The 22572-nt window shown below is 60.2% G+C and overlaps 4 protein-coding genes across 6 annotated transcripts; 3 read left to right on the top strand and 1 right to left on the bottom strand.

The window, feature by feature from the left end:
* Window positions 1-833: 833 nt before the first annotated feature.
* On the top strand, window positions 834-8208 carry TMCO6 (transmembrane and coiled-coil domains 6). 3 transcript variants are annotated; one of them, XM_066196846.1, is made up of 12 exons: window positions 834-923; window positions 1846-1970; window positions 2209-2318; window positions 2430-2613; window positions 3656-3760; window positions 4246-4331; window positions 4851-4967; window positions 5608-5719; window positions 5910-5973; window positions 6063-6157; window positions 6919-7086; window positions 7717-8208. In XM_066196846.1, the coding sequence occupies exons 1-12, from the start codon at window positions 845-847 to the stop codon at window positions 7870-7872; spliced, it is 1401 nt and encodes a 466-aa protein (XP_066052943.1). In that variant the 5' UTR covers window positions 834-844; the 3' UTR covers window positions 7873-8208. The 3 variants fall into 3 exon arrangements, with proteins under 3 accessions (XP_066052943.1, XP_066052942.1, XP_066052944.1); XM_066196845.1 differs by having other exon boundaries at window positions 5808-5973; XM_066196847.1 differs by lacking the exons at window positions 5910-5973; window positions 6063-6157.
* Window positions 8135-9989, bottom strand: NDUFA2 (NADH:ubiquinone oxidoreductase subunit A2). Its single transcript, XM_066196848.1, has 3 exons — window positions 9870-9989; window positions 9669-9775; window positions 8135-8325 (listed from the first exon to the last, which is right to left on the bottom strand). Exons 1-3 carry the CDS (start codon window positions 9971-9973, stop codon window positions 8234-8236), a joined length of 303 nt encoding a protein of 100 aa, XP_066052945.1. The 5' UTR covers window positions 9974-9989; the 3' UTR covers window positions 8135-8233.
* Window positions 9990-10134: 145 nt separating this feature from the next.
* On the top strand, window positions 10135-18188 carry IK (IK cytokine). Its single transcript, XM_066196844.1, has 20 exons — window positions 10135-10211; window positions 10841-10907; window positions 11097-11189; window positions 11579-11638; window positions 12161-12328; window positions 12412-12526; window positions 12725-12795; window positions 12905-12951; window positions 13177-13340; window positions 13460-13568; window positions 13968-14007; window positions 14380-14593; window positions 14833-14851; window positions 15294-15372; window positions 15625-15705; window positions 16200-16257; window positions 16643-16731; window positions 17033-17141; window positions 17750-17784; window positions 17953-18188. The coding sequence occupies exons 1-20, from the start codon at window positions 10196-10198 to the stop codon at window positions 17978-17980; spliced, it is 1662 nt and encodes a 553-aa protein (XP_066052941.1). The 5' UTR covers window positions 10135-10195; the 3' UTR covers window positions 17981-18188.
* A 751-nt stretch (window positions 18189-18939) lies between these two features.
* Window positions 18940-21153, top strand: WDR55 (WD repeat domain 55). Its single transcript, XM_066197232.1, has 8 exons — window positions 18940-18974; window positions 19043-19194; window positions 19306-19406; window positions 19474-19561; window positions 19699-19878; window positions 19971-20070; window positions 20145-20314; window positions 20563-21153. The coding sequence occupies exons 1-8, from the start codon at window positions 18954-18956 to the stop codon at window positions 20888-20890; spliced, it is 1140 nt and encodes a 379-aa protein (XP_066053329.1). The 5' UTR covers window positions 18940-18953; the 3' UTR covers window positions 20891-21153.
* Window positions 21154-22572: the final 1419 nt, after the last annotated feature.

The following is a 22572-nucleotide window of genomic DNA, read 5'->3' as shown; positions in this document are numbered from 1 at the left end:
GCTGGGAGATGAGGCTCTTCAGCCTGGAGAAGGCTCAGGGGAGACCTCAGAGCCCCTTCCAGTGCCTAAAGGGAGTCCAGGAGAGGGACTTTGGACAAGGGCCTGGAGTGACGGGACACAAGGAATGGCTTCCCACTGCAGAGGGCAGGCTTAGATGGGATAGTGGGAAGAAATTCCTCCTGGGGAGGGGGGGGGGGGGGGGTGGGTGGTGCTGGCACAGGTTGCCCAGAGAAGCTGGGGCTGCCCCACCGCTGGAAGTGTCCAGGGCCGAGTTGGACAGGGCTTGGAGCAACCTGGGATAGTGGAAGGTGTCCCTGCCATGGTGGAGGGGTTGGAATGGGATGAACTTTAAAGTCTCTTCCCATCCAAATGGGTCTGGAATTCCATGAAACTGCTGCTGAGTGCATGATGGAAAAGTGTCACCTGCCCCCTGAGCTCCCTCCGGCCCTTCAGACGAGCCCGGCAGCTCTGCCCGGGGCTGGTACCTTTAATTTCTGCCCTCCAGCTGCAAATTCCCCAAACCCCTCCCTGCGGGAGCACCAACTCCTCTGCCCCTCGGTCCCCATCACCACGGTGGAAGGTCACGGGGCACCGAGCCGCCTGTTTCATCTTTCTGGTGAATCTCTGGGTTGTTTTTTGGGTTGGTTTTTTTTTTCTTTTTGGCCTCAGCGCAACCAGCACCCCTCCCGGCGGGCGCACAGCGCCCCATGCCCGCAGCAGCCTGAACGCTCCGCTTGCTAAGGGAGGCCGGGATTGTGTTTTCCCCGCCCCGAGCCCGCCCCAGGACCGGCCTTTTCCTCCTCCTCCTCCTCCTCCTCCCGTCCCCTCCCGGCCCCGCTCCGCCATGTGGGGCCGGCGGCGGGCCCGGCGCGGCGGGCGCAGCGCGGAGGAGCTGCGGGTGCGGCGGCGGGAGCGAGAGGCAGGTCCGGCCGGGGACAGCGGGCACAGCCGGGGGTTTGTGGGGTCCCCCGTGGGTGGGAGGGACCCCCCAGCCCAGCCCATCCCTTGCCGTGCCCATCCCTTGCCGTGCCCATCCCTTGCCGTGCCCATCCCTTGCCGTGCCCATCCCCGTCCCGCATCGCGGGGTGATGGGCGCCGCTGCCCGCTCGTGGAAGCGCGTTACGGCCTCGCGGTTTAACCCACCGGGTTTCTGCCGTGATTTCCCCGTTCCTTCGACAACCCCGCCGCTGTTTGGGTGTTCCAAGGTCTCGCCTGCGTCTTAGCCTGGAGAAAAGGAGGCTCAGGGGGAATTTCTGGCTCTGCACAAGTCCCTGACAGGAGGGGACAGCCGGGGGGGTCGGGCTCTGCTCCCAGGGAACGGGGACAGGAGGAGAGGGAACGGCTTCAGGCTGGGCCAGGTGATGTTTAGAGTGGATATTAGGGAAAAATTCTTCATCAAAAGGGTGGTCAGGCGTTGGAACAGGCGGCCCGGGGCAGTGGTGGGGTCACCATTCCTGGAGGTGTTCTCCAGGACAAGTAGGTGGGGCACTTGGGGCATGGCTTAGTGGCCGTGGTGGAGTTCAGCTGAAGGCTGGAGTTGGTGGTCTTGCAGGTCTTTTCCAACTTTAATGATTTGATGATCCTGTGTGAAATCCAGCCTCAGGTCCCTCCAGCTGCTCCTCGGGCCTCTGTCCTGTGTTCCTCCTGTCCATTATCCCAGCAGCGGCTTCACACTTTGTGTACCTGACCCTCAAGTGCAGTCCCTGCTCATGCATCCCTTCCAGGCTTGCCCACGGAGGAACGGGCAGTTCCTGGATTAAGGGAGGAATGAGGCTTGTGGGTGGGGTGGGGTGGGATGTCCTGCCCCGGGCAGGGGTGACGTGTCCGTGTCCCATCCCATGGCAGCTCTCAGGAAGGCGCGGCGGGAGGAGCAGCTGGTCAGCAAGCGCCTCCTGCGAGAGGACAGCGCGGCCGAGGAGGGGGCGCAGGATGGAGCAGACGTCGTGCCAGAGCCTCTCTCAGAGGATGAGGTGAAGAACCTGATGTTCTCCATGACAATGGGGGTCCCGGGGGTCTTTGCCAGACTCAGCATATGAAGGAGGCTGGTTGGGGGTGGGTTTGGGAATGGTTCTGATTCACTGCCGGACACAGTTAAGGTGCCTTGTGCCCATCTTTATGCCCTGGGTTCCTTTCCCTCGAGGATTAACGGGATGGTATCTTATTGCTGGCAGTGCTGGAAGCTCACCCAGCTTTTCATTCCCTGGCCAGGTTCTGGAGCTGCTCAGGGGCGTGCAGAGGGGCTCAGAGGACAGGAAGCGATCGCTCGGCCGCCTCCGCTGGGCTCTGCAGAACGAGGAGACTCAGCAGAAGTTTGTCAGGTCAGCCCAGGCCTGCTGTGGCCGTTTTCACGTCCCCAGGGGCCTGTGTCCCTGTGGGTGAGCTGGCGTGTGGCCCTGGGTGGGAGCTGACAGCACCTTTGACTCCCCCAGGCTGGACGGCAGCATCCGGACGCTCACCGGGCTCTTCACCAGCAGCCTGGCCCAGCTGCAGCTGGAGGCTGCCCGCTGTCTGCACGAGCTGTCCCACTCCAGTGTCCCCTCGGTGGCCGAGGCGTGTCTGCCTGTCACCTCCTACCTGCTCACCTACCTGTCGGGACACAGCCTGGAGCTCACGGTGAGATCCATGTGCACCTTTGCCGGGGCTCTGGCCCCTGGGAATCCTCTGGTGTGGTTGGTATTGACTCTTCTGGGCACATTGACGTGGCAGTGCTGGTGAGAAGGGGCCCTCTGGAAGCCTCTGGAAGCAAAACTCTTGGCTTCACAGCCTTGCCCTTGGAGCAGGACTGTTCCCAGGTGTTACGACCTGCCCGTGACAGTGGAGTTCTTGTTAATCACAGATCCCTTGGGCTGGATTAGAGTGGAACCACACTGAATGACCCATGTTTGTGTGAATATATATGTGTATATATTTATACATGTACATATATATACAAATATATACGTGTACATATATATGTGTATATATACACATACCTATATATATATGTGTGTATATATGTACATATATATATACATAAACCTACCAGATATATATATGGTAGGTTTTTGTCTATATATAATACATGGTAGGTTTATTTTAGAACAGTTTGGTTGCAATAGAAAGGAGGTATTTTGGTTGTTACCTATAGAAATGGAACAGTATAAAAGTATAAAGAAATCTCGTAAGAAAATAAGTAAGGAAAAGAAAGAAAGGGTAAGGCTAGGTAGTAGAGTGCCTGTGACTCCATGCTGTGCAACTTGATCTGGGAAAGGAGCAAACGTTTGGATGCCCACGTTTTCCAGCTGCTCCATTGGGAAGCAGACAGGCTCAGAGCTAAGGAGCGAGGTGGGCGGTGACCCAAGGTGCTGATCCTATTTGAATGCAGCACACAGGCAGGCTCCAGGAGAACCAGAGGGGGCTCAGGGAAATGTCATCCTGAAAATTAGAAGCCTGAAAAACCTCCAGAGTGGGGCTGATCAGATCCCAGCTTCAACCAGACAGCAGAAGAATGAACTGAAGCTGATTGAGCCGGGAATGGGGTGGCTGAGGGGTCCAGCAGATCCATCTGTGTTTCCCCCTCCCAGGCCAGCTCCTGCCCTGCTCAGGGCAGTGTGTGGGACCTGAGGCTTTGCTGGCTGCCCACGGGGTCACCTCGTGCTCTGCTGTGTTGTTGCAGGAGCTGTGTTTGTACACACTGGGGAACCTTGTGGTAGAAAGTGAGGCTGTGAGGAGGCAGCTGCTGCCTCAGGGCATTATCCCGGTGCTGGCATCCTGCATCCAGGTGGGTGAAACAGCTCAGCCACATTTCTGCTGTGCCCTAGAGAGACTTTTGCGGCTGACAGCCCTGAGTCACCAGCCCTCCTTCCAGCTGTGGGGAAGCTCTGCAAGGAGCTGTTTTCACAAGCATGGGGGTCATTTGTGGGCTCCCCTGTGCTCATTTTCAGAGCACACTTTGTCCTTTTCTCCAGCTCAATCTCCCCCATCCAGTGGCTGCTTAGCACAGTCTGTAGCACAGGGAGCCCTGTCCCCTCTGCCTGGCCTGGGTCCAGCAGAGCTGTGGTTTGCAGGTCTGCATGCTCAAACCAGGACTTTTACTGCATTTGGGCTAAGCCCAGTGAATGAAGCTCAGCTCTGGTGTGGCCACAGGCTCCTGTGTCCCTCCTGGTCCCCTCTGTGCCCCCTGTTCTCCAGGCCCAGCTGGGTTTGGCTGGCACCCTGCAGCCCTGGCTGTGTCTGGGGGCTCAGCTCTGCTCTCTCTGATTGCAGTCCCCACACGAGGCGGTGCTGGAAGGTGTGGGCTATGTCCTCTCACAGCTCCTGCAAGCCAAGGAAGCGCCCACAGAGATCATCCCGTGAGTCTGAGCCTCTGAACCCTGCTCAGGGTGGGCCCGGGGGCCTCCAGTGGGATTTGTGTGCTTCCCCATCCCAGTGACATGAATAGCTCAGGGCAGAATCCTGCCACAACTGGGGAAGTTTTGCTGCAGATCAGGGAGCGGGGCTTGGCTCCTTTCCCTCGGCCTCATCTGAGCACACAGCTCTGCTATTTCAGTAAAGGCCAGCATGGAGCAGGGAAGGCTCGCAGAGAATTCTGGCTGTGTTCCTCTTGCAAAGGAAAAGATTGACTTGACAGCCCCCAGTGCCAAAAATATGACCCCAGACAAAGTGTCCTGAGTGTCCCCAGGCCCTGCCCTGGACAGGGAGAGCCCAAGGTTGCAGCCCTTGGCCCAGAGTCCCTTCCAGGTGTGTGTTTGGGCCCTGTGGCCCCCAGGATGGGCTCTAGCAGCTCCCTGCTCAGTGGTCTTGTGTCTTTCTGTTGGTGTCCTGCCTGTGCTGCAGCCCGTGCCTGCATTAACTGTGCTCTCTGCCCCCAGCCTGGTCCTGGACTCCCTTCTCCCGCAGCACATGCTCCCACTGGTGTGCTCCGGCCTCAAGGCTGGGATGGGAGCGGCCGTGGAGTTTGCCTGGTGTCTCCACTACATCATTTGTAGGTAAATGCATTTTTCTCCTCTTTTGGAGTTCCCTGGGGGCAGCCAGAGGCAGGAAGGCTCATGGGCCTGCGAGGGGATCTGGATTGCCTCTCCTTTTCCCTGGGAGAGCAATTCTCCAGCCATCCTGGGTATCCCAGCTCTCCTATCTAAGCACATGTGCTGTTTGCAGGATCGCTGAGCTCTTTCACAGGTTGGTAATGAGTGATAAACCTGAGGAGGCTGTTTCTGGTCCTCTGAAACATTGCTTCCCCATGCCTGGAGTTGTCCCCCACACTTGCCAAGGCAAGCTCCCTGAATCCTCACACTTGTGGGGCTGGCTCAGGGCCACCCATCTGGCCAGTGCCAGCAATCCCTGCCTGCCACTGGAGCCAAGGAATGTGTCAGGGTCAGGGCTGTCGTTTCCAGACCCATGCAGATAATTCCAGTGAATCTGTTCTTCATGGGCTTTTAAATTTTCTCATAAGCTCAGAAAAAAATTCTGCTATTCCAGCGTGAAAGAAGGCACTGTTCCAACATGAAATAAGCCCTGTGGGGGTTCAGGAGGGCACTCTGAATTTCCAGGCCCTGTTGTTTGGTGAGGGAATGTGGCAGTTTGCCCACTCCAAGCTCCAAGGCCACCGCAGTGTCCCTCCCTTTGCAGGCACGAAGACAACACGGTGCTGCTGGCGCTGGGGGCCGTGCCTGCCCTCACCTCCCTCCTGCTCGACCTGGCTTCCCAAATCCTCCAGGGAACTCCCGAAGGCCTGGAGCTGGTGAGAGGTGGGCAGGGTGCTGGCTGCTCCCGGGATTGCTGTGGGGACCCTGCTCAGCTGAAGGGGTTGGTGTGTCCCTCTGTCACAGCTGGTGTGCCCCGTGCTGCGGTGTCTCGGTAACCTGCTGGCACAGACAGGCTGCCAGGGCCAGGACGGGCGCCTGCTCATCGCCCTCTTCCTCATCCTGCAGTGCTTCCTGCAGCAGCACCCCTTCCTGCTCCAGGAGTGCCTGTGGCTGCTAAACAACCTCACTGGTGAGTGTCCCGTGGGGCTGGGGGCACAGCTGGACACTGCTGGGACCCGCCCTGCTTTTATTCACATGTTCCCTCTCTGCCCACCCCAGCGGATGATCCCTTCTTCTGCTCTGCTCTGCTGTCCCTGGAGCTGCTCCCGGCCCTGCTGCAGCTCCTGACGTGTTCCCAGATGGCCACTGTGCTGGTAAACCTTGCCCCATGCGTTGGGTATGGTGGGGAAGTGCTGGAGTTTCAGGAATGTGAATCCCCCACTGACAGTGCTGGAGTTGGAGGGTGGATGGGGCAGCAGTGACAGATTGGCAGAGGGTCTTGTGTGGTGGCAGTCATCAGCCACCTCCCCTGACACCACTCCAGCTGTATTTACCCTTGGCAGAGCCTTGTCCCAGTATAAGAATGGTCCCAAGGGAGATGTTAACTGGGGCCAGCCCCTGGAGCAGGCCTGGGAAGGCTCCTGCCACTTCCCTTTGAAAGACCCCAAAGCTTTAGGAGACTGGGGATGCTGCCAGGGGTGTGTGGCACAGGGATGAACAGTGCCCTAGGGTAGGTGTGGAGAAGGCATTCTAAATCCAGTGGTTTGGTGGACACTTCACCTGGCAGGACAAGAAAAATTTGGACTTTGGGCAAGGGCACGAGTGACGAGACAACAGGGAATGGTTTCACATTGACAGAGGGCAGGGTTGGATGGGATACTGGGAAGATTCTTCCCTGTTGGAGTGGTGGGGCCCTGGCACAGGCTGCCCGGAGAAGGGACAGGGCTTGGAGCAGCCTGGGATAGTGGAAGGTGTCCCTGGCCATGGCAGGGGTTGGACTGGATGAGCTTTAAGGACCCTTCCAACCCAAACCATTCCACAATTCCATGAGCTGGGGAGCGGTTGGGAGCCCTCCCAAGGCTGTCAGGAATGTGCCCATGGAGCATTCACTGCTCGCTCCCTGTCCCTCCCCCAGGTCCTGACTGTGCTGTGCAATGTGGCAGAGAAGGGAGCACTGCAGTGCCAGCAGCTGCTCCAGCAGCCCCTCCTGGCCCAGCTCCTGCCCCTCCTCACAGTGCCCGAGCCCGAGGCCGTGGGGCAGTGCCTGGAGCTGCTGCACCTCCTCTTCCTGCACTGCCCGGAGGTGAGAGCTGGGAGAGCTCAGGGTTGTAACGGGGATGGGGAATGGTTATTGTGGGGGTTGTTACTGGGGGACGATTTTTATTATCTGAGTAACAGTGCCCTCTGTGACTGCCACACTACCCTCCACCCCTCAGCACCCAGGCCCCTGCCCAAAGGGACACTGATCAGAGGGTGGAGGCCCTTCTTGTATCTGCAGGGAGTTCCTTTTTTTATTGGCAAGGGCTGCTGTTTGGGCACGTTTTTCTACCCCAAGTTTTCTTTTGGTGCTGCTGAGGTTGCTGCCCTTGCTGCAGATCACAGGAATGAATTGTTCCCTGTGAGGGTGATGGGAGGATCACAGGGTCCCCAGGGGAGCTGTGGCTGCCCCAGCCCTGGATGTCCAAGGCCAGGCAGGATGGGGCTCGGAGCTGCTCTGGTGGAAGGTGTCCCTGCCCATGGCAGGGGTGGAATGAGATGGGCTTTAAAGTCCTTGCCAACCACCCACCAGCATGGTGGGACTCACCTGGATGGGAATGCAGTGTCTGGGAGGGCTCTGGGAATCCCTTCAGCCCCGTTCTCTGGGATGGGGTGGCTTGGGCAGAGGTGATCAGCTGTAGCACCAAGCCAGCTCTCACCCTCTCCTCTCACACAGGCTGCTGCTGATTTCTCCAGGCAAGGTGGGCACCAGGCCCTGGAGCAGCACCAGAGCAGCCCAGAGCTGCAGGAGCGGGCACAGGCACTGCTGGGCATGGTCAGGCAGCCCCCTGGAGCCAGTGCCTGCCAGGCCACACTGGCTGTCCTCTCCTAGGCCTGGCCCCCTCCCCTGAACTGCCAGGGGAGGAATAAACTGTTCACCCCATGCCTGGCTTCCCAGGGCTGCTCAGGGCTCTGATGTGCCCAGTGCTGGCTGCACAGGGGGCTGCTCCTTGTCACCAGCTGGCAGCCACCAGCCCAGCACCCCCCAGAGCCTGGGCTGAGCTGCAGCCTGGGCAGACTCTCCTGTGCCAGGGAGGGGTGTGAAGGGCTGCATCAGCCATTCCTTGGGCCCTCAGCCACCACCAAGCTCAAGGTAAGCACACTGTGTTTATGAATTGATAAATTAAAGATACATCTTTGACATTAAAGATAATCAGTCAAGTCTCCAGCACGTGCATATTTCCTGTCTGTTGTCACACTTGGCTTTTCACAACTCTCTCCAGGGCCTTGCCCACTTCATCCACACTCAGGTTGTTCAGTGGGACGCTCTTCTCCTTCCCAAACTCTGTGGGAAAACAGACAGGGTGAGAGGGGGCAGGTGTGTGGGTCCTTTCCTGGTGCAGGGGCACTGATGTCACAGCCCAGGCTGCCATCACCCATCACCCCTTCACACTCCCCACGTCCCAGTGTCCCTCCATGCCCCTCAGTTACCATTTCCACCTTCTTATTCTCCTCCATTCCCTTGGAAAGAACTCAAAGCTGCTCAGCACCTTTCCCAGTCTCCTTTTGTTAGCTCTGGCTGGGCAGAGACACATCCAAGAGCAACCCTGTGGCCTTCAGCCTCATCCCAGCAAGGTGCTCCCCTGAGGAAGGCAGCCTGAAAACTGATCCCACAGCTGCCCCAGCCTGGGCCGACCCGGAGCTCCATTTCCCTGCCAGTCCCAACCCAGACACAGAGACTCCCCCTGGTCCGTGTGCTCATGCGGGGAAGCTTCTGCTTAAAGAGTCATTGCATCTTTTTAAAAGTTTCTAAATTAGTTTTTTCCAGCCCAGATGACCTTTGAGGAAAAGAAATCCTTTCCAGAGGGGCTTTTCTGCTCCCTCCTTTTGTTTCACCGAGAACGCAGTGAAAATAAAGGACAAATCACCACGTTTTTGTGTGGTGAACGGGGTGGGAGATGAGGGCCAGAGGCCGGGACGCCCCTGCTGAGCCCCGGGCCCCGCTCGGCTCCCCCGGGTCACTGAAGTGCCGCACACCGTGCCCGGGGGCAGCCGCTCCCTCCGCACCCCCATCGCTGCTGTCAGCCCTGGGCGGCCGGTGCAGCAGCGCACAGCCGGGATCCCTCCCGGGCACGGCGCTGCGGCCCTGGCGCGGCTTTGCAGAGGGGCCGTGGCTGCCGCTGGCCCTGGCGCGGCTTTGCAGAGGGGCCGTGGCTGCCGCTGGCCCTGGCGCGGCTTTGCAGAGGGGCCGTGGCTGCCGCTGGCCCTGGCGCGGCTTTGCAGAGGGGCCGTGGCTGCCGCTGGCCCTGGCGCGGCTTTGCAGAGGGGCCGTGGCTGCCGCTGGCCCTGGCGCGGCTTTGCAGAGGGGCCGTGGCTGCCGCTGGCCCTGGCGCGGCTTTGCAGAGGGGCCGTGGCTGCCCCGGCCCGGCAGTGTCCCGGACGGGGCTGGAGCAGTCGGCTCCCGCGGAAGGCGCCCCTGCCCGCGGCAGGAGGCGGCAGCGGATGAGCTTTAACATCGCTTCTAACCCACGCCTGTGATTCTCCCAGCGCCGCCTGCCCTTGCCTGTCCTTGCCCACCCACGCCCTCCCTCTGACCCTCCCCAGAAATGCTGATGGTCCCTCGAGTCCCTTCCAGCCCCAAGCATTCCGTAACTCCATGGCGTTTCCCGGCGGGCACCCCCGACTTACCGTACCGAGCCCAGAGCTTGGGCTGGATGCCGGAGCACTCGCGGATCAGGATGGGGAAGTTGGGATTTGCCTTCTTCAGAGTCACATAGTGCTTCTCGATGAATTCCCTGCGGAGGAAGGGGGAGCGGCGAGGCCCCGAGGGTCAGCCCGGGGGTGTCTCGCTCCCCTGGAGGAGCGGCCCCGGCCCGTCCCCGCGCTGACCTGACCCCGCGGCTGCCGGCGGAGCTCTGGCACAGGTGGATGCGCAGCTCCCTCAGCCCGTTGCCCAGCCCGGCCCCGATGCTCTTCACAGCGGCCGCCGCCATCTTCCCTGCCCGGACAACAGCGCGGGGGCGGGACCGCGCCGCCTCCGCCAATGAGAGCGCCCGCCGTGATGGCATCCACCAATGGGAGCGCCCGCGGTTATCGCACCCGCCAATGGGAGCGGTCTCCATGATGGCGCCCGCCAATGGGAGCGCCGGCCGCGGGGTGCGCTGGGAGGGCAGCGCTGAGCGGAAGGGGCGCGCAGCGGAGCTGGGAGCGCAGCGATGCCGGACCGCGACAGTGAGTTTGGGGACACGGGACAAGGGACGCGAGGCACGGGGCTCTCCCGGACACCCCCGGGGCCGCCGCACTTGCCCGCGCGGGGCTGTCGCGGCGCTTGGCGCGGGTGGCAGCGGCCCGGCGTGCGGTGATGTAGGCCCAAGGTGCGCTGGGGAGCGGGGACACCCCCGGGCCGGTGCTCGGGACAGCGCTGCGGGGCGACGGGGCGCGGCCACAGCCCGCGGGCCGGGGAAGGTCCGACCTCGCGGGCTGGGACCCCGCGGCAGCCCAGGGGCGAGGAGCTACGCGGGGCCGCGGTGGGGCCGAGCCTCAGCTCGGGGATTGACACCCGGTGCGCCCCGGAGTGCGGCCGTCGGTGTTCCGGGCCGCTGAGAGGGTGCAGGGACAGTGCCGGGGTGTGGGGACGGGACGCCCTCGGGGAGGCGCTGGGACAGCCCCTGGAAGGGACAGAGCCGCGGGGCTTGGGGTCGGTGGGTCTCGCAGTGGCCCCGGGACCCCCGTGTCCGGTGCGAGGCCGGCCCGGGCTGGGATCCACCCGGGAGCTGCGGGCGGACCCTGTTCCCTCCGTGTCTCCCGGGAGCGGGTGGGGCTGTGCCGGCAGGGTCTGAGCTCTCCCTCCTGTCCCCCAGATGAGCCGTTCTCCAACCCCCTGGCCCCCGATGGGCACGATGTGGACGACTCGCACTCCTTCCACCAGTGAGTAGAACACGGGGGCCCTGGGGTGGGAGCCCAGGCTGATTCCCACGGAGAAGCTGAAGTCACTGGTGCCCTCCAGCCTTTGGGCCCCCTCCACGGGCACCTGGTGCCCATCTCGGGCACACAGGACCTGCTTCTCCTCCACAGCTCTTAGGGAATGATGATTTCTGTTCCTTCCCTCCCTTGTAGGTCCAAGCTGACCAATGAAGACTTCAGGAAGCTTCTTATGACCCCGCGGGCTGCGCCAACATCTGCGCCACCCTCCAAATCTCGCCACCATGAGTGAGTAGCGCTCTGTTTCACAGGTTCAGGGGACAGTCCATGGCCCCTTTCCCTCCGGGGCTCTGTGCCCAGCTGACCCTCTCCCCTGCACTCTGCTTTTACCAATGAGTGTGGGAAGGGGAGAAGCAGGTGGGTCAGGGCTGCTGTGAATAAAAGAGCGCGGCTTCATGGCTGTTAAGACACTTTGTGCAGAAGGCAGATTTGGTTTACTGAAAATTAGTCTGACACCCTGCTGACGGTGTGGAATTAGGGGGGAAATTAAGGATGAGAGACTGTTCTGTTCCATCTCTGAGCGCCTCAGTGCTCTGCTGTGTCTGAGGGACTGTTCTGTCCACCTGTCACCCATGTGGCTCTGCAGACTGTCCATGTGCTTTTTCACCCTTTTCCAGGATGCCCCGGGAGTACAACGAGGATGAAGATCCAGCTGCTCGCAGGAGGAAGAAGAAAAGGTAAGTGGGGAAAGGGGTGCAGCAGGACTTGTCATTATACATCATGTCCTGCCCATGGAAGCAGTTCTGATCTCTTGGGCTCCCAAAGAGGGCCTCGAGTGGATTATTTAAGAGCTCTGGAGAAGAGCACAGGCTGAGGAACTGTCACTGCTTGTGGGAGCAGCTGTGGAAGGGCAGCAGTAGGATGGGGCTGAAGCTTCACCTCCAGAAGAAGCAGGAGAGGCCTTGTGGGTGTGTGGGAGGGCAGGGCAGTGGTGGGACATTGCACTGATCACTGTGTGCTTTGGGGCACGCCTGCACAGCAGGACTGTGCTGGACCCTTCCCTTTGGAAGGGAGGACAGAGCTCCTTAGCTGGCCTCAGTGCAGCCGTTTCCTCCAGGCCTGTTGTGTCCCACAGTACTCTAGTGTGTTTTTGGGGAAGGGACTGGGAGCAGAATGGGTGTGTGTGAGCCCTCAGGGGCTGTTACCTGCCCCAAAGCCATGAACAGTCACTCCTAACCCTGCGCTGGTTTCCTCCCCAGTTACTACGCGAAGCTGCGGCAGCAGGAGATCGAGCGCGAGAGGGAACTGGCCGAGAAGTACCGGGACCGAGCCAAGGAGAGGAGAGATGGAGTCAACAAGGACTACGAGGAGACAGAGCTGATCAGCACCACTGCCAACTACAGGGCTGTGGGGCCCACGGCTGAGGCGTACGTGGGCTGTGCTGGGGCCTCGGCTCAGCGGGCTCATCCGGGGGGGCTGGCCCTTATCTGGCTCCGTTCTCATTGCACAGGGATAAATCTGCTGCAGAGAAGAGGAGACAGTTGATCCAGGAGTCCAAGTTCTTGGGTGGTGACATGGAGCACACTCACTTGGTGAAGGGTCTGGACTTTGCGCTGTTGCAGAAGGTGAGTGCAGGTATCACCGTGCTGCTCTTGCCCTGTCCTCTCCCATGGGCACACAGGGTGGGTGTCACTACTTGGTCTTGGCAGCGTGGATTTCCCTTCTTGGGAAAGGTTGTGCAGGGCTGGGGATCTGATGGGGCTCACAGCTGGGCAGCAATGGCATGGCTTGGGCTGTAATGTGTGGGTTTATTCTGCATCCAGGTACGGGCTGAGATTGCCAGCAAGGAGAAGGAAGAGGAGGAAATGATGGAGAAGCCCCAGAAAGAAACTAAGTGAGTGACTGAGTATTTTGCATTCCTGAGTGCAGCTGCTTACCAGAGAGAAGGATGCAGAGGAGCTGTTCACTTGGCTCTAATACTTCTGGTTTCTCTTTTTGTTTAGGAAAGATGAAGATCCTGAGAACAAAATTGAATTTAAGACCCGGCTGGGTAAGACTGTGTGGATGTGGCTGTTCCCCACCTTGTCTGTGCTGTGAATGTGGGAGGAATCCTGGAGGGTGAATGGAGGAATGAAAACCATTGGAGGGGGAGAGTCCTGAATTTGAGGACTGGAGGAAGTATGTCCTTAGGAGGGGATTCTCATGTTGCTGATAAGCTAAACGTGCTTCACTTTGGCCTTGTCCTCTGCTTTCCCACACTTTCCCTCGTGTCCAGGCCGCAACATTTACCGCATCCTGTTCAAGAACAAGACCTACGAGCGGAACGAGCTGTTCCTGCCGGGCAGGATGGCCTACGTGGTGGATCTGGACGATGAATATGCCGACACCGATATCCCCACCACGCTGATCCGCAGCAAGGCTGACTGCCCCACCATGGAGGTACCCAGCTGCTCTCCAGCCTCCTTCACCTCGCTGCTCTGAATTGGCCAGAGCAGGTTTTTCTGGGAGGGCTTCCCTGTCAAGGGAGCGGGAATATTCCTCGTGGATTTCCGTTTCAGGCACAGACCACGCTGACCACCAACGACATCGTCATCAGCAAGCTCACGCAGATCCTCTCCTATCTCAGGCAGGGCACCCGCAACAAGAAGCTCAAGAAGAAAGACAAAGGTAGGAGGTGAAAGGAATCAAGTAATAGGATGTTAGTGCTTGGAGCATATCCCAAGGGAATGGGATGTGTTTTGGTTTGCAGTATTCTCTTGTGCCATGAGACAGCTTGGAGGACGGTGATTTCCTGAGCTCTGTGTCCTGAAGGCAGGAGCACGTGGGACAGGCTACTGGGAAATTAGAGCTGTGAGGGTACCTTGTGGTGCTCTGCTCTTCTGATGAAGGCCCAGTTCCTTGGGGAAATGCCCCACCTTGGGCAGGGACACAATGACTTCCTGGGAGGGCTGGGTATGATGTGACATCCCTTGCCACTCGTGGAGCTTGGAACCCAGACAGGGACGGGGGAGCAGCACAGGGGGCAGGGTGCATGATGTGTCACTCAATGCTGTTGTGTCCTTGCAGGGAAGCTGGATGAGAAGAAGCCTCCTGAAGCTGATATGAAGTAAGTGCCTCCCTGCCCTCAGGCTGTGGGGTCACACCTCTGTCCCTTAGGGAATGGCTTTTTGGCCCACCACATTTAGAGAGGGCTGAGTTTGGAGCTGCTGGACCTGCGGTTCGTAGGACAAGGCTGGAGGCAAGCTCTGGTTTGGATTTCAGGCTTGAGGCAGGTGAGGGCTCACTGTTGCCCTGGACCACAAGACTCAGGTCCTGCAGCAGAAGGGAGCAGAAGTGCAGTGATACCTCTGACAGATGTGGAAACCACTTCCATATCTGGTGTCCTTAGCTCTCGGTGCTGGTCCTGTGTGCTCCAAGTCACAAGGAGGTGGTTTTAGCCTCACTTCCTGTAGCACACTCCAGGCTCTTCCACTTACAGCATCTTTGAAGACATTGGGGATTATGTGCCCTCCACTGCCAAGATGCCACGGGACAAGGAACGGGAGCGGTACCGGGAGAGAGAGCGGGACCGGGAGCGGGACCGAGAACGTGACAGGGACCGGGAGCGCGAGAGGGACAGGGAGCGGGACCGGGAGCGTGAGGAGGAGAAGAAAAGGCACAGCTACTTTGAGAAGCCCAAAGCTGATGATGAGGTGAGTTTTTACTCATGAAGGAGTGTCCCACCTGAGCTCTGCCCTTTGTGGGGCTGGGGGGCTTTGGTATCTCTGGTTGTGCCCCAGTGTCAGCTCTTGCTGGGCTCTGCCTGTCCCCAGGGCTTGCTGGGTGGCTGGGAGCTTGTCCTGTCCCTCAGCAAGTGGGGTAGCACCAACAGCCTGTTGTGTTTGTGGTTCAGCTCTGTGTGAGTGACACTGCCTCTCCCTCTTCTTTGCAGCCCACAGACATCGACAAAGGTGAGTCGAGTGGTGTGGGTACCTGAGAGGGAGAGGACAAGGGGGAATGGTTTTAAGCTAAAAGAGGAGAGATATAGATTTGATATTAAAAAGAAATTTTTCCCTGTGAGGGTGGGGAGGCCCTGGCAGAGGGAATTGTGGCTGTCCCATCCAAGGCCAGGTTGGACAGGGCTTGGAGGATAGTGGAAGGTGTCCTTGCCCATGGCAGGGAGTTGGAACAAGGCAGGCTTCAAGATCCCTTCCAACACAAACTGTTAAAAGATTCCAGGTCTCCTAGGATCAGCTGACCCCATCAGTGCCAAACTGGTTTCCTCCTCCTCTCATACCTCACCTGAGCTTATCCTGCCTGTTACTGTGTCCCAGAGAGACTCTGCCCAGCCCCAGTGTTTTGCAGTGAGCTGTTCTTCCCCCCAAATTTAACCTGCTGCTTTCCCTACCCCAGGACCCGGCTCAGCCAAGGAGCTCATCAAGTCCATCAACGAGAAGTTTGCTGGAGCTGCTGGCTGGGAGGGAACAGAGGCATATCCTTTACTGTCAGTGCCAGCCTGGCTGTGGGGCTGGGCTGCCCTTGCAGGCACCAGCACGTCTGGGGGGCTGTCCTGCCTTACCTGGTAGCAGGGAAATGCTGCCCAAGCCTTGCTTCTCCCACACCAAATGAAAGCTTCACCCCCCAGTTCGGTTGTGTTGGGGCAGGAGGACGTTTTCCAGCTGTCTGTGCCCAGCTTGCAGCTGTAAGGCTCAGCTCATGTGGTGCTTTCCTTAACTGCTGCCACTTTGAAGAAGCCAGAAGACAAGAAGCAGCTGGGAGATTTCTTTGGCATGTCCAACAGCTATGCCGAGTGCTACCCTGCCACGTAAGGAGCAGTGGGAAGCTGTGGGATGGGAGCAGGGTGTGCTGGGGGCAGCAGGAACTTGAACATCAGCCCCACTGCTTGTTGGGGGAACAGGCCTGGCCTTGTTCATGGGAACAGCTGACTGGTAAAACCATCCCAAGCTCTTCTTAGCTGCTCTCTGCTGTAAGTGGCTCTCAGGAGCCTGCTGCCCCTCAGAGCCAGGGGGAGGCTGAGATGGCTGGGAATCTGCTGCATTCCATGTTAATCCATGTGGTTGTGAAGCTCTGGCTTCCCTCAGTGGAAGAGAAACATCTTTCAGCCTGCAGCGTCCTCCTGGAAGCATTTCCAACCTTGGATGCCCTGTGGTGCAGGTCACCTGTGGGGCCACTTCCCTCTGGTCCAGGATTCTGAGTGTGTTTGGTCTGAGGCCATGAGACATGACTCCCACTGGCTTCATGTTCCTCATCCATCTCCTGGACCCACTTTGAACCCTTTCCTTGCTTTTTTCTCCCCAGAATGGATGATATGGCTGTGGACAGCGATGAGGAGGTGGACTACAGCAAAATGGATCAGGTATGTTGGCACCAGCCTTTAGGAGCAGCCAGCAAAGTAGGCACTAGTGCCAGCTGAGAGGATCCCATGGGAAAGAAGCAGCACTGGAGCTGGGTGCTGGATGAGCTTTGGGGTTTGCTGATCAGCTCCCTTTTGTGTCAGGGAGCAAACAGGTATCACTGGCACTTGACCCAGAGGTGTTGGCAGGTGTGCAACTCTGTTCCCACTCCCCTTTCCATGAAATCTCCTGTGTGGAGCTTCCTGGAGAGGGGATCTGCAGCCAAGGCCATTCATTGATCTGGGGCTGGTGGGAGATGGTGGGGCTTGTGGCTGGGTGTGCAGGGCTGTGTGAGAAGCCCTCCCTACAGCACCTGAGGAGCTGCTCTGAGTTGTTCTCTCCCTGCAGGGTAACAAGAAGGGGCCTCTGGGCCGCTGGGACTTTGACACACAGGAGGAGTACAGCGAGTATATGAACAACAAAGAGGCTCTGCCCAAGTGAGTGCAGCCCTCAGGAAGGGCCAAGGGTTTTGGGTGGGATGGCCGTGCTGGCCAAGCCTGGGTGCTGGGGCAGCTTAAAGCAAGCTGAGGACTCCCTTGTGAGAACGTGAGGAGGAGCTGAGTCCTGGGCCTGGTGCTTTGCTCTTAGTGTCACTCTTGAGGACTACAGCCCAGGCGCTGCCTTCAGGGGCTCAGGCCAACTCTGGAGCTTGTGCTCATGGCTGGGGAGACGTGTCCCTTCCTCTGGAAGGCTGTGGATCCCCTGTGAGTGCTGAGCCATGTCTTGCTCCTTCTCCAGGGCAGCCTTCCAGTACGGCATCAAGATGTCAGAGGGGCGTAAGACACGCCGCTTCAAGGAGACCAATGACAAGGCGGAGCTGGACCGGCAGTGGAAGAAGATCAGCGCCGTGAGTGCCCGAGCTGGGCTGGGGCTGCTCAGCCTGGAGCTGCCAGCCTGGCCCAGGACAGCTCCCGCCCACTCCTGTCCTTGCTGTCCCAGCCATGGCCAGTGTGTGTGTGTGAGCACCAGAGCTGGCTCTGCTCGCTGGATTTGCTCCTTGCAAGAGCATCAGCCAAGTGCTTGGGGCTTCAGTACTGCAGAGGAGTCTGGAACTCTGTTTGGAGCTGTTGTCCTGGGAGCAGCCCCAGTCAGGGGCTTTTTGCTCTGGGCTGTGCAGCAGATGAACGTGTCCAAAACCATTAGTTTGGAGCCATCCTAAGGGGATTGGAGGGGACAGGACATGTTTAGTGGCTTCATTTGTCAGCTGGCAGAGCTGGGAGTTGTCCTGGCAGGGTGAGCAGTCTGGGATGGGCTGGAGAAGGTGAGAACAAATGTTCTGTGGTGGCCAGAAAGGAGCAAAGGGCAAACCGGCCAAGCTTCTCCAACTGTAGCTCACCCCAGCTCACTGGCCTGGGTGCAGCTCTCCCCAGGTGTATCTGGCACCCTCCAGCTCCTCTGCTAGTTTTGAGCAGGCAGATTCCCTGAGGGTGACAGGACTTTGTGCTTTCTCTGCAGATCATCGAGAAGAGGAAGAAGTTGGAGGCTGATGGGTAGGTACAGTAGTCTCTGCTTGTGGCTCAGCTGCACGGGCTGTGTTGGGGCCCCCCCACCTTCTGTGGTGTGAAGGGGTGGATGTCAGTGCTGAGCTCTGGGTGGGAGGGTGCTGGAGCTGCCTGCCCTGCATCCTCACCACTCTGCTGTCCCTCTCTCTCTTCCAGGGTTGAGGTGAAACGTCCCAAGTACTGATCCCTCCCCTGTTCCTTCCTCCCTCTCCTGGAAGCCTGGCCTGCTGGGAGCTGCCTTCCTGGAGCGTTATGGTGTGTTCTCCTTGCCCCACACACCGTCCACTCTCTGCTCAGGCCTGGGGGCTCTTCCCTCCCTCTGTTCTTTGCTGTAGAGCCTGTGCTGTGTAAATGTTGTAGCCTTAATAAATCACATTGAATTTGTGTGTGGACATCTGTTTGTGCAGAGAGGAGGGGCCTGGGCACATTCTGGCCTCCTTTGGAGCAGCAGCGATGCTGGGACTCTTCTACTTTCCAGGCATGCTTGGAGCTGACAGGACAAACTGTGGCTCAGTGTATTTATTGTGGGAGCCTTTTGGGCTGGGGGCAGCATCCCTGCATAAAATTAACAATTCTGTCTGGGGACAATAATCCCAGCTGAATATTCTGTGCCTCAGGGCAGGGGGAAGAAATGGGGCCCTGAGCTTGGGTACAGCCAGTGTAACGACCTGAAGCAGAGGAAGTGCAAGCTGCTCTGGGTGTGTGTGATGGAAGCTCGTTCCCTCAGGGCAGGGCCAGCAGGGAGCTGGGATGGCCCCTGGGGCAGGGGCGCTGGTGGTCCCTGGCTGGGCTGGGGTCTCTAGGGGGGCCCTGCAGGCCCCAGACCCTGCAAGGGGCCGGGGTGCCACCTGATCCCTGGCCGCTCCCTCCCCTGGGAGCAGAGAGGAGGTGATGGGGTGTGAAGTTGCGAGCCCGTGGTGCGAATTAAGGAGCCTGTGGAGCTCCCAGCGGTGAAGAACTAAAGAACAGGAAAACATGAAGCGGCTGGGGAGCGACCTGGTGAAATGGGGCCAGGGGCGCCCGCGGGCTGCAACCCCGAGGCGCTGCCACCCCGAGGCGGGCCGGGCCGGGCCGGGCCGGGCCGGGCGGTCCCATGTAAACAAGGGGGCGGGGTTTATGCAAACGAGAGGCGTGGCCATACAAAACAGCAGGGCGCCATGGCGGCCGCCATGGAGGAGGTGAGCACGCGTGCGGCTGCGGGAGCCGGGAGCCCCCGGCCCCGGTCCCACGGCCCCGCTGTCCCCAGGAGCCCCAGGAGTCCCCGGAGCCGGCGGCGCGGCAGCCGCGAGTGTGGGACACCCCCGAGGACATCTGTCTGGAGGCCACGGCCAACGCCATCGCGCTGCACCCGGCGCGGCCGCTGCTGGCCGCGGGGGACGTGGACGGCGACGTGTACCTGTGAGTGGGGCCGGGGCTGGGGTGGGGGTCCCGGCTCTGGGACCCGCTGGGGACCGCCGGCGGGGCTCCTGGCCGCCCGCGAGTCCCGGCGAGCACTCCCGGTGCTGGCAGGTACTCGTACTCCTGCACCGAGGGGGAGAACCGGCAGCTCTGGTCCTCGGGACATCACCTCAAGTCGTGCCGGGACGTGGCGTTCTCCCAGGACGGGCAGAGTGAGTGCGGGGGACGTGGGGTGGCACCGGGGGACGCCGGGCGGGGGGCGCTAACGCGGCTCTCCAGAGCTTTTCACTGTGTCCAAGGATAAGTCCATCCACATCCTGACAGCGGAGGAGGGACGGCTGGAAACGCGCTTCCCCAAGGCCCACGAGTAAGTCCATACAGGCGGCTCATTCCGGCCAGGACGGCCGGGGCATTGTCCCCTTCCCTCCCACGGCAGGGCCACAGAGCCGTGGGCCGGGCAGGGAGAGCCGTGACCGTGGGGGCGTGGGGCCGGGGTCTCTGCAGGTCGGCCCTCAACTGCGTGCTGCCCATCGACAACCACATCTTTGCCACGGGGGACGACGGCGGGGCAGTGAAGGTGTGGGACCTGCGCAGGGGCAGTGCCATCCTGGAGGCACGGCAGCAGGAGGAATACATCAGTGCCATGGCTGTGGATAGCAACGGGAAGATCTTACTGACAGCCAGGTACTGAAGGGGCTTCATGGTCTTGGGGTCGGGCTCCCCATGTCCGTTCATGGCCGGAGTGCTCTGTGCTATGTCCCTTCCACCTACCACAGTGGTGATGGCACCCTGGGCGTCTTCAACGTGAAGAGACGGCGCTTTGACCTGCTCTCGGAGCCGCAGAACGGGGACCTGACGTCTGTGGTGCTGATGAAGGTTGGCACTGCTCCCCTGTTCTCGCTCCGAGTTTTTTGTTCTGCCTCTGCCTCACTGCCCTCTCTCGTGCCTAGAGGGGGAGGAAGGTGGCGTGTGGCTCCAGCGAAGGCACCATCTACCTCTTCAACTGGGATGGCTTTGGGGCTGCCAGCGACCGCTTTGCACTCAGGGCAGAGACCATTGACTGCATGGTGCCCATCACGGACAACATCGTGTGTGTGGGGTCCCTGGACGGAGTCATCAGGTCAGGGGCTGCGGTGGGGAGGGATGGGGTGAGGGGGAATGGAGAGGGATGGAAGGGCGTGGGATCAGGAGGGATTGTGGGGGGTGAGATGGGATAGGGAGGAGAGGGAATGGGGAGGTGTGGGATGGGGAAGGGGTGGATTGAGGAGGGTGTGGGACGGTCTCAGCCTTGCTCAGGACACAGGGCGGGAGGGCAGACGGTCCCCGGGCGCCGCTGCAGGGCGCTCAGTGCCCCCGTGCCGTACCCAGGGCGGTGAACGTGCTGCCGAACCGCGTGCTGGGCTCCGTGGGGCAGCACCTGGGCGAGCCCATCGAGCAGCTGGCCGTGGCCGCGGACGGGAAGCTCCTGGCCAGCAGCGGCCACGACCAGAAGGTGAAGTTCTGGGACGTGTCGGCGCTCGGGACGATGGTGGTCGATGATTACCGCCGGAAGAAGAAGAAGGGCGGGCCGCTGCGCGCCCTCAGCAGCAAGGCGCTGGGTAGCGGGGAGGATTTCTTCGCTGACCTGCGGGACGAGGCCGAGCCGGAGGCGGCGGCGGGGGAGGGCGGTGACGGCGGCGACAGCGACAGCGACTGAGCGGCCGCGCGGGGCCGGGGGCGCCGCCCCCTCAGCGCTGCCGCCCGGCGCGGGGCCGTGGCCAATCAGAGCCGCAGCCCCTGGTACTGCCCGCCCAGGGGGCGCGGCCTCACGGAACACTTCTACTGTCGGCGAGCGGGACGCTGGCGTTCTGATTGGCTCCTGGGGCTGCCACTCAAGCTGGGCTGGAGGCGCGGCCTAAAGGGGCAGCGCGTGTCGGAGCGAGTGGGGGTCTCGTAGGGGGCAGCGGTTATGGGGGGCCGGAGGAGCCGGGGGTGGCCCAGGGCCGGGGATGCTGAGACACCTGCCGGAGGGGGTGGCCCTGACATCGGAGGGGGCTGGAGCGGGCGGGCAGTGGGGGAGGCCCTCAAGGGTGGGGGAATATGGCTGGGGCGAGAGGGACTGGGAAGGGTCCGCGACTGGGGCCAGTGATGGATGGAGTGGCTCTGAGACGGGGAACAGGGCTGGGGGCTCTGGTCAGGGGTTACCACTGAGAGCCCCTGGTGTGGGCACTGCAGGGATGGGGGGACACGGCTGAGGGCCCCTGGTGGAGGGGTTATGGGGAAAGGGGTCGTGAGTGAACATCCCTGGTGAACGAGGGCCCTGATATGGGGGGACATAGCTGGGGGTCCCTGGTAGGACAGGGCTGGGGGGCTCTGGTGGGGGATGTAGGGCTGGGAGGGGGTAATGCTGGCGTTTGCTGGTGTATTTTGGGGAGGCAGGACATTTCTCAGATGGGGTGAGGGGGTGACATGGGGTCCTGGGGTGCCTGGCCAGGGCACACAAGCTCATCGCTGTCCTGCCCTGCTGTTCCAGCAGGTCAATTACTGTTTGTTAATTAAGATTTTAGCTCTGTTAGAAATAAACCCAGTGCCTTTCACTTCCCAGCCCCTTGTGCTGATGGTTTGGCTCCTCCTCATGACTCCTGGTGTGCCCCAGGAGGGACAGACAGACTTCCAGGGAATGCAAGAAAGAACCTAAAGAGTGCACCAAAAGGTTCTAGGAGGATCCTGGGGATCTCTGAAAGGAAGAGGGATGGGACTTGCGTGCTGCCCAAGGGACTTTGCAGGTCCAGATGTGCATGACAGTGTGCCTTGCGTGGGGAGGGGGAGGGGGAGAGGGACAGGGAGTCCTCCTGGGATGGGTCCTTCCCTGGGGATGAGCAGAGTGGGCAGCAGCTGCAGGGCCTGGAACAGCATCAGATATGGCCAGACACTGCAGCCAAGGCCCCTGGAGGACCCCGTGCACCTGCTGGAGAACAGGGAGGATCTGGTGCAAGTTCTGCCACGATTTCTACTCCTGGCTGTGGCTCACAACCCCCAGTCAATTCCAGGCACTGCCTGGGACCCCTTGGACCACCCACTGCCCCTCCCAGGTGCTGCTGGCCCAGGAGTTGGTGCTGCACCTGCTGGGGTGGGACAGGACACGGCCAGAGGCATTCCTGGAGCTGGAGCTGGGCCATCTACACAACTGGGACACTGGAGTCTCTGGAGAGCATAAAGGGGTGTCTTGGTTTGAAAGACAGGTGTCTGCTAAGGAAGGCAGGAGCCTCGCTGTGGATGGTTATTGTTCCTTAGCAACAAACCTTGGGGAAAATTCCCTAAGACAGAGAAAAACAAAAGGAAAAACCTTAACCTCCAACAAGGTGCTACCAGATGTCCCAGAGGTCCACCAAAAGACAC

This window comes from Chamaea fasciata, unplaced genomic scaffold, assembly GCF_029207755.1.
Source record: "Chamaea fasciata isolate MVZ Bird 193981 ecotype frontalis unplaced genomic scaffold, bChaFas1.0.hap1 SCAF_15, whole genome shotgun sequence".
Lineage (NCBI taxonomy): Eukaryota > Metazoa > Chordata > Aves > Passeriformes > Sylviidae > Chamaea > Chamaea fasciata.
Note: the sequence above shows the minus strand (reverse complement) of the source record. Positions and strands in the feature narration are given on the sequence as shown.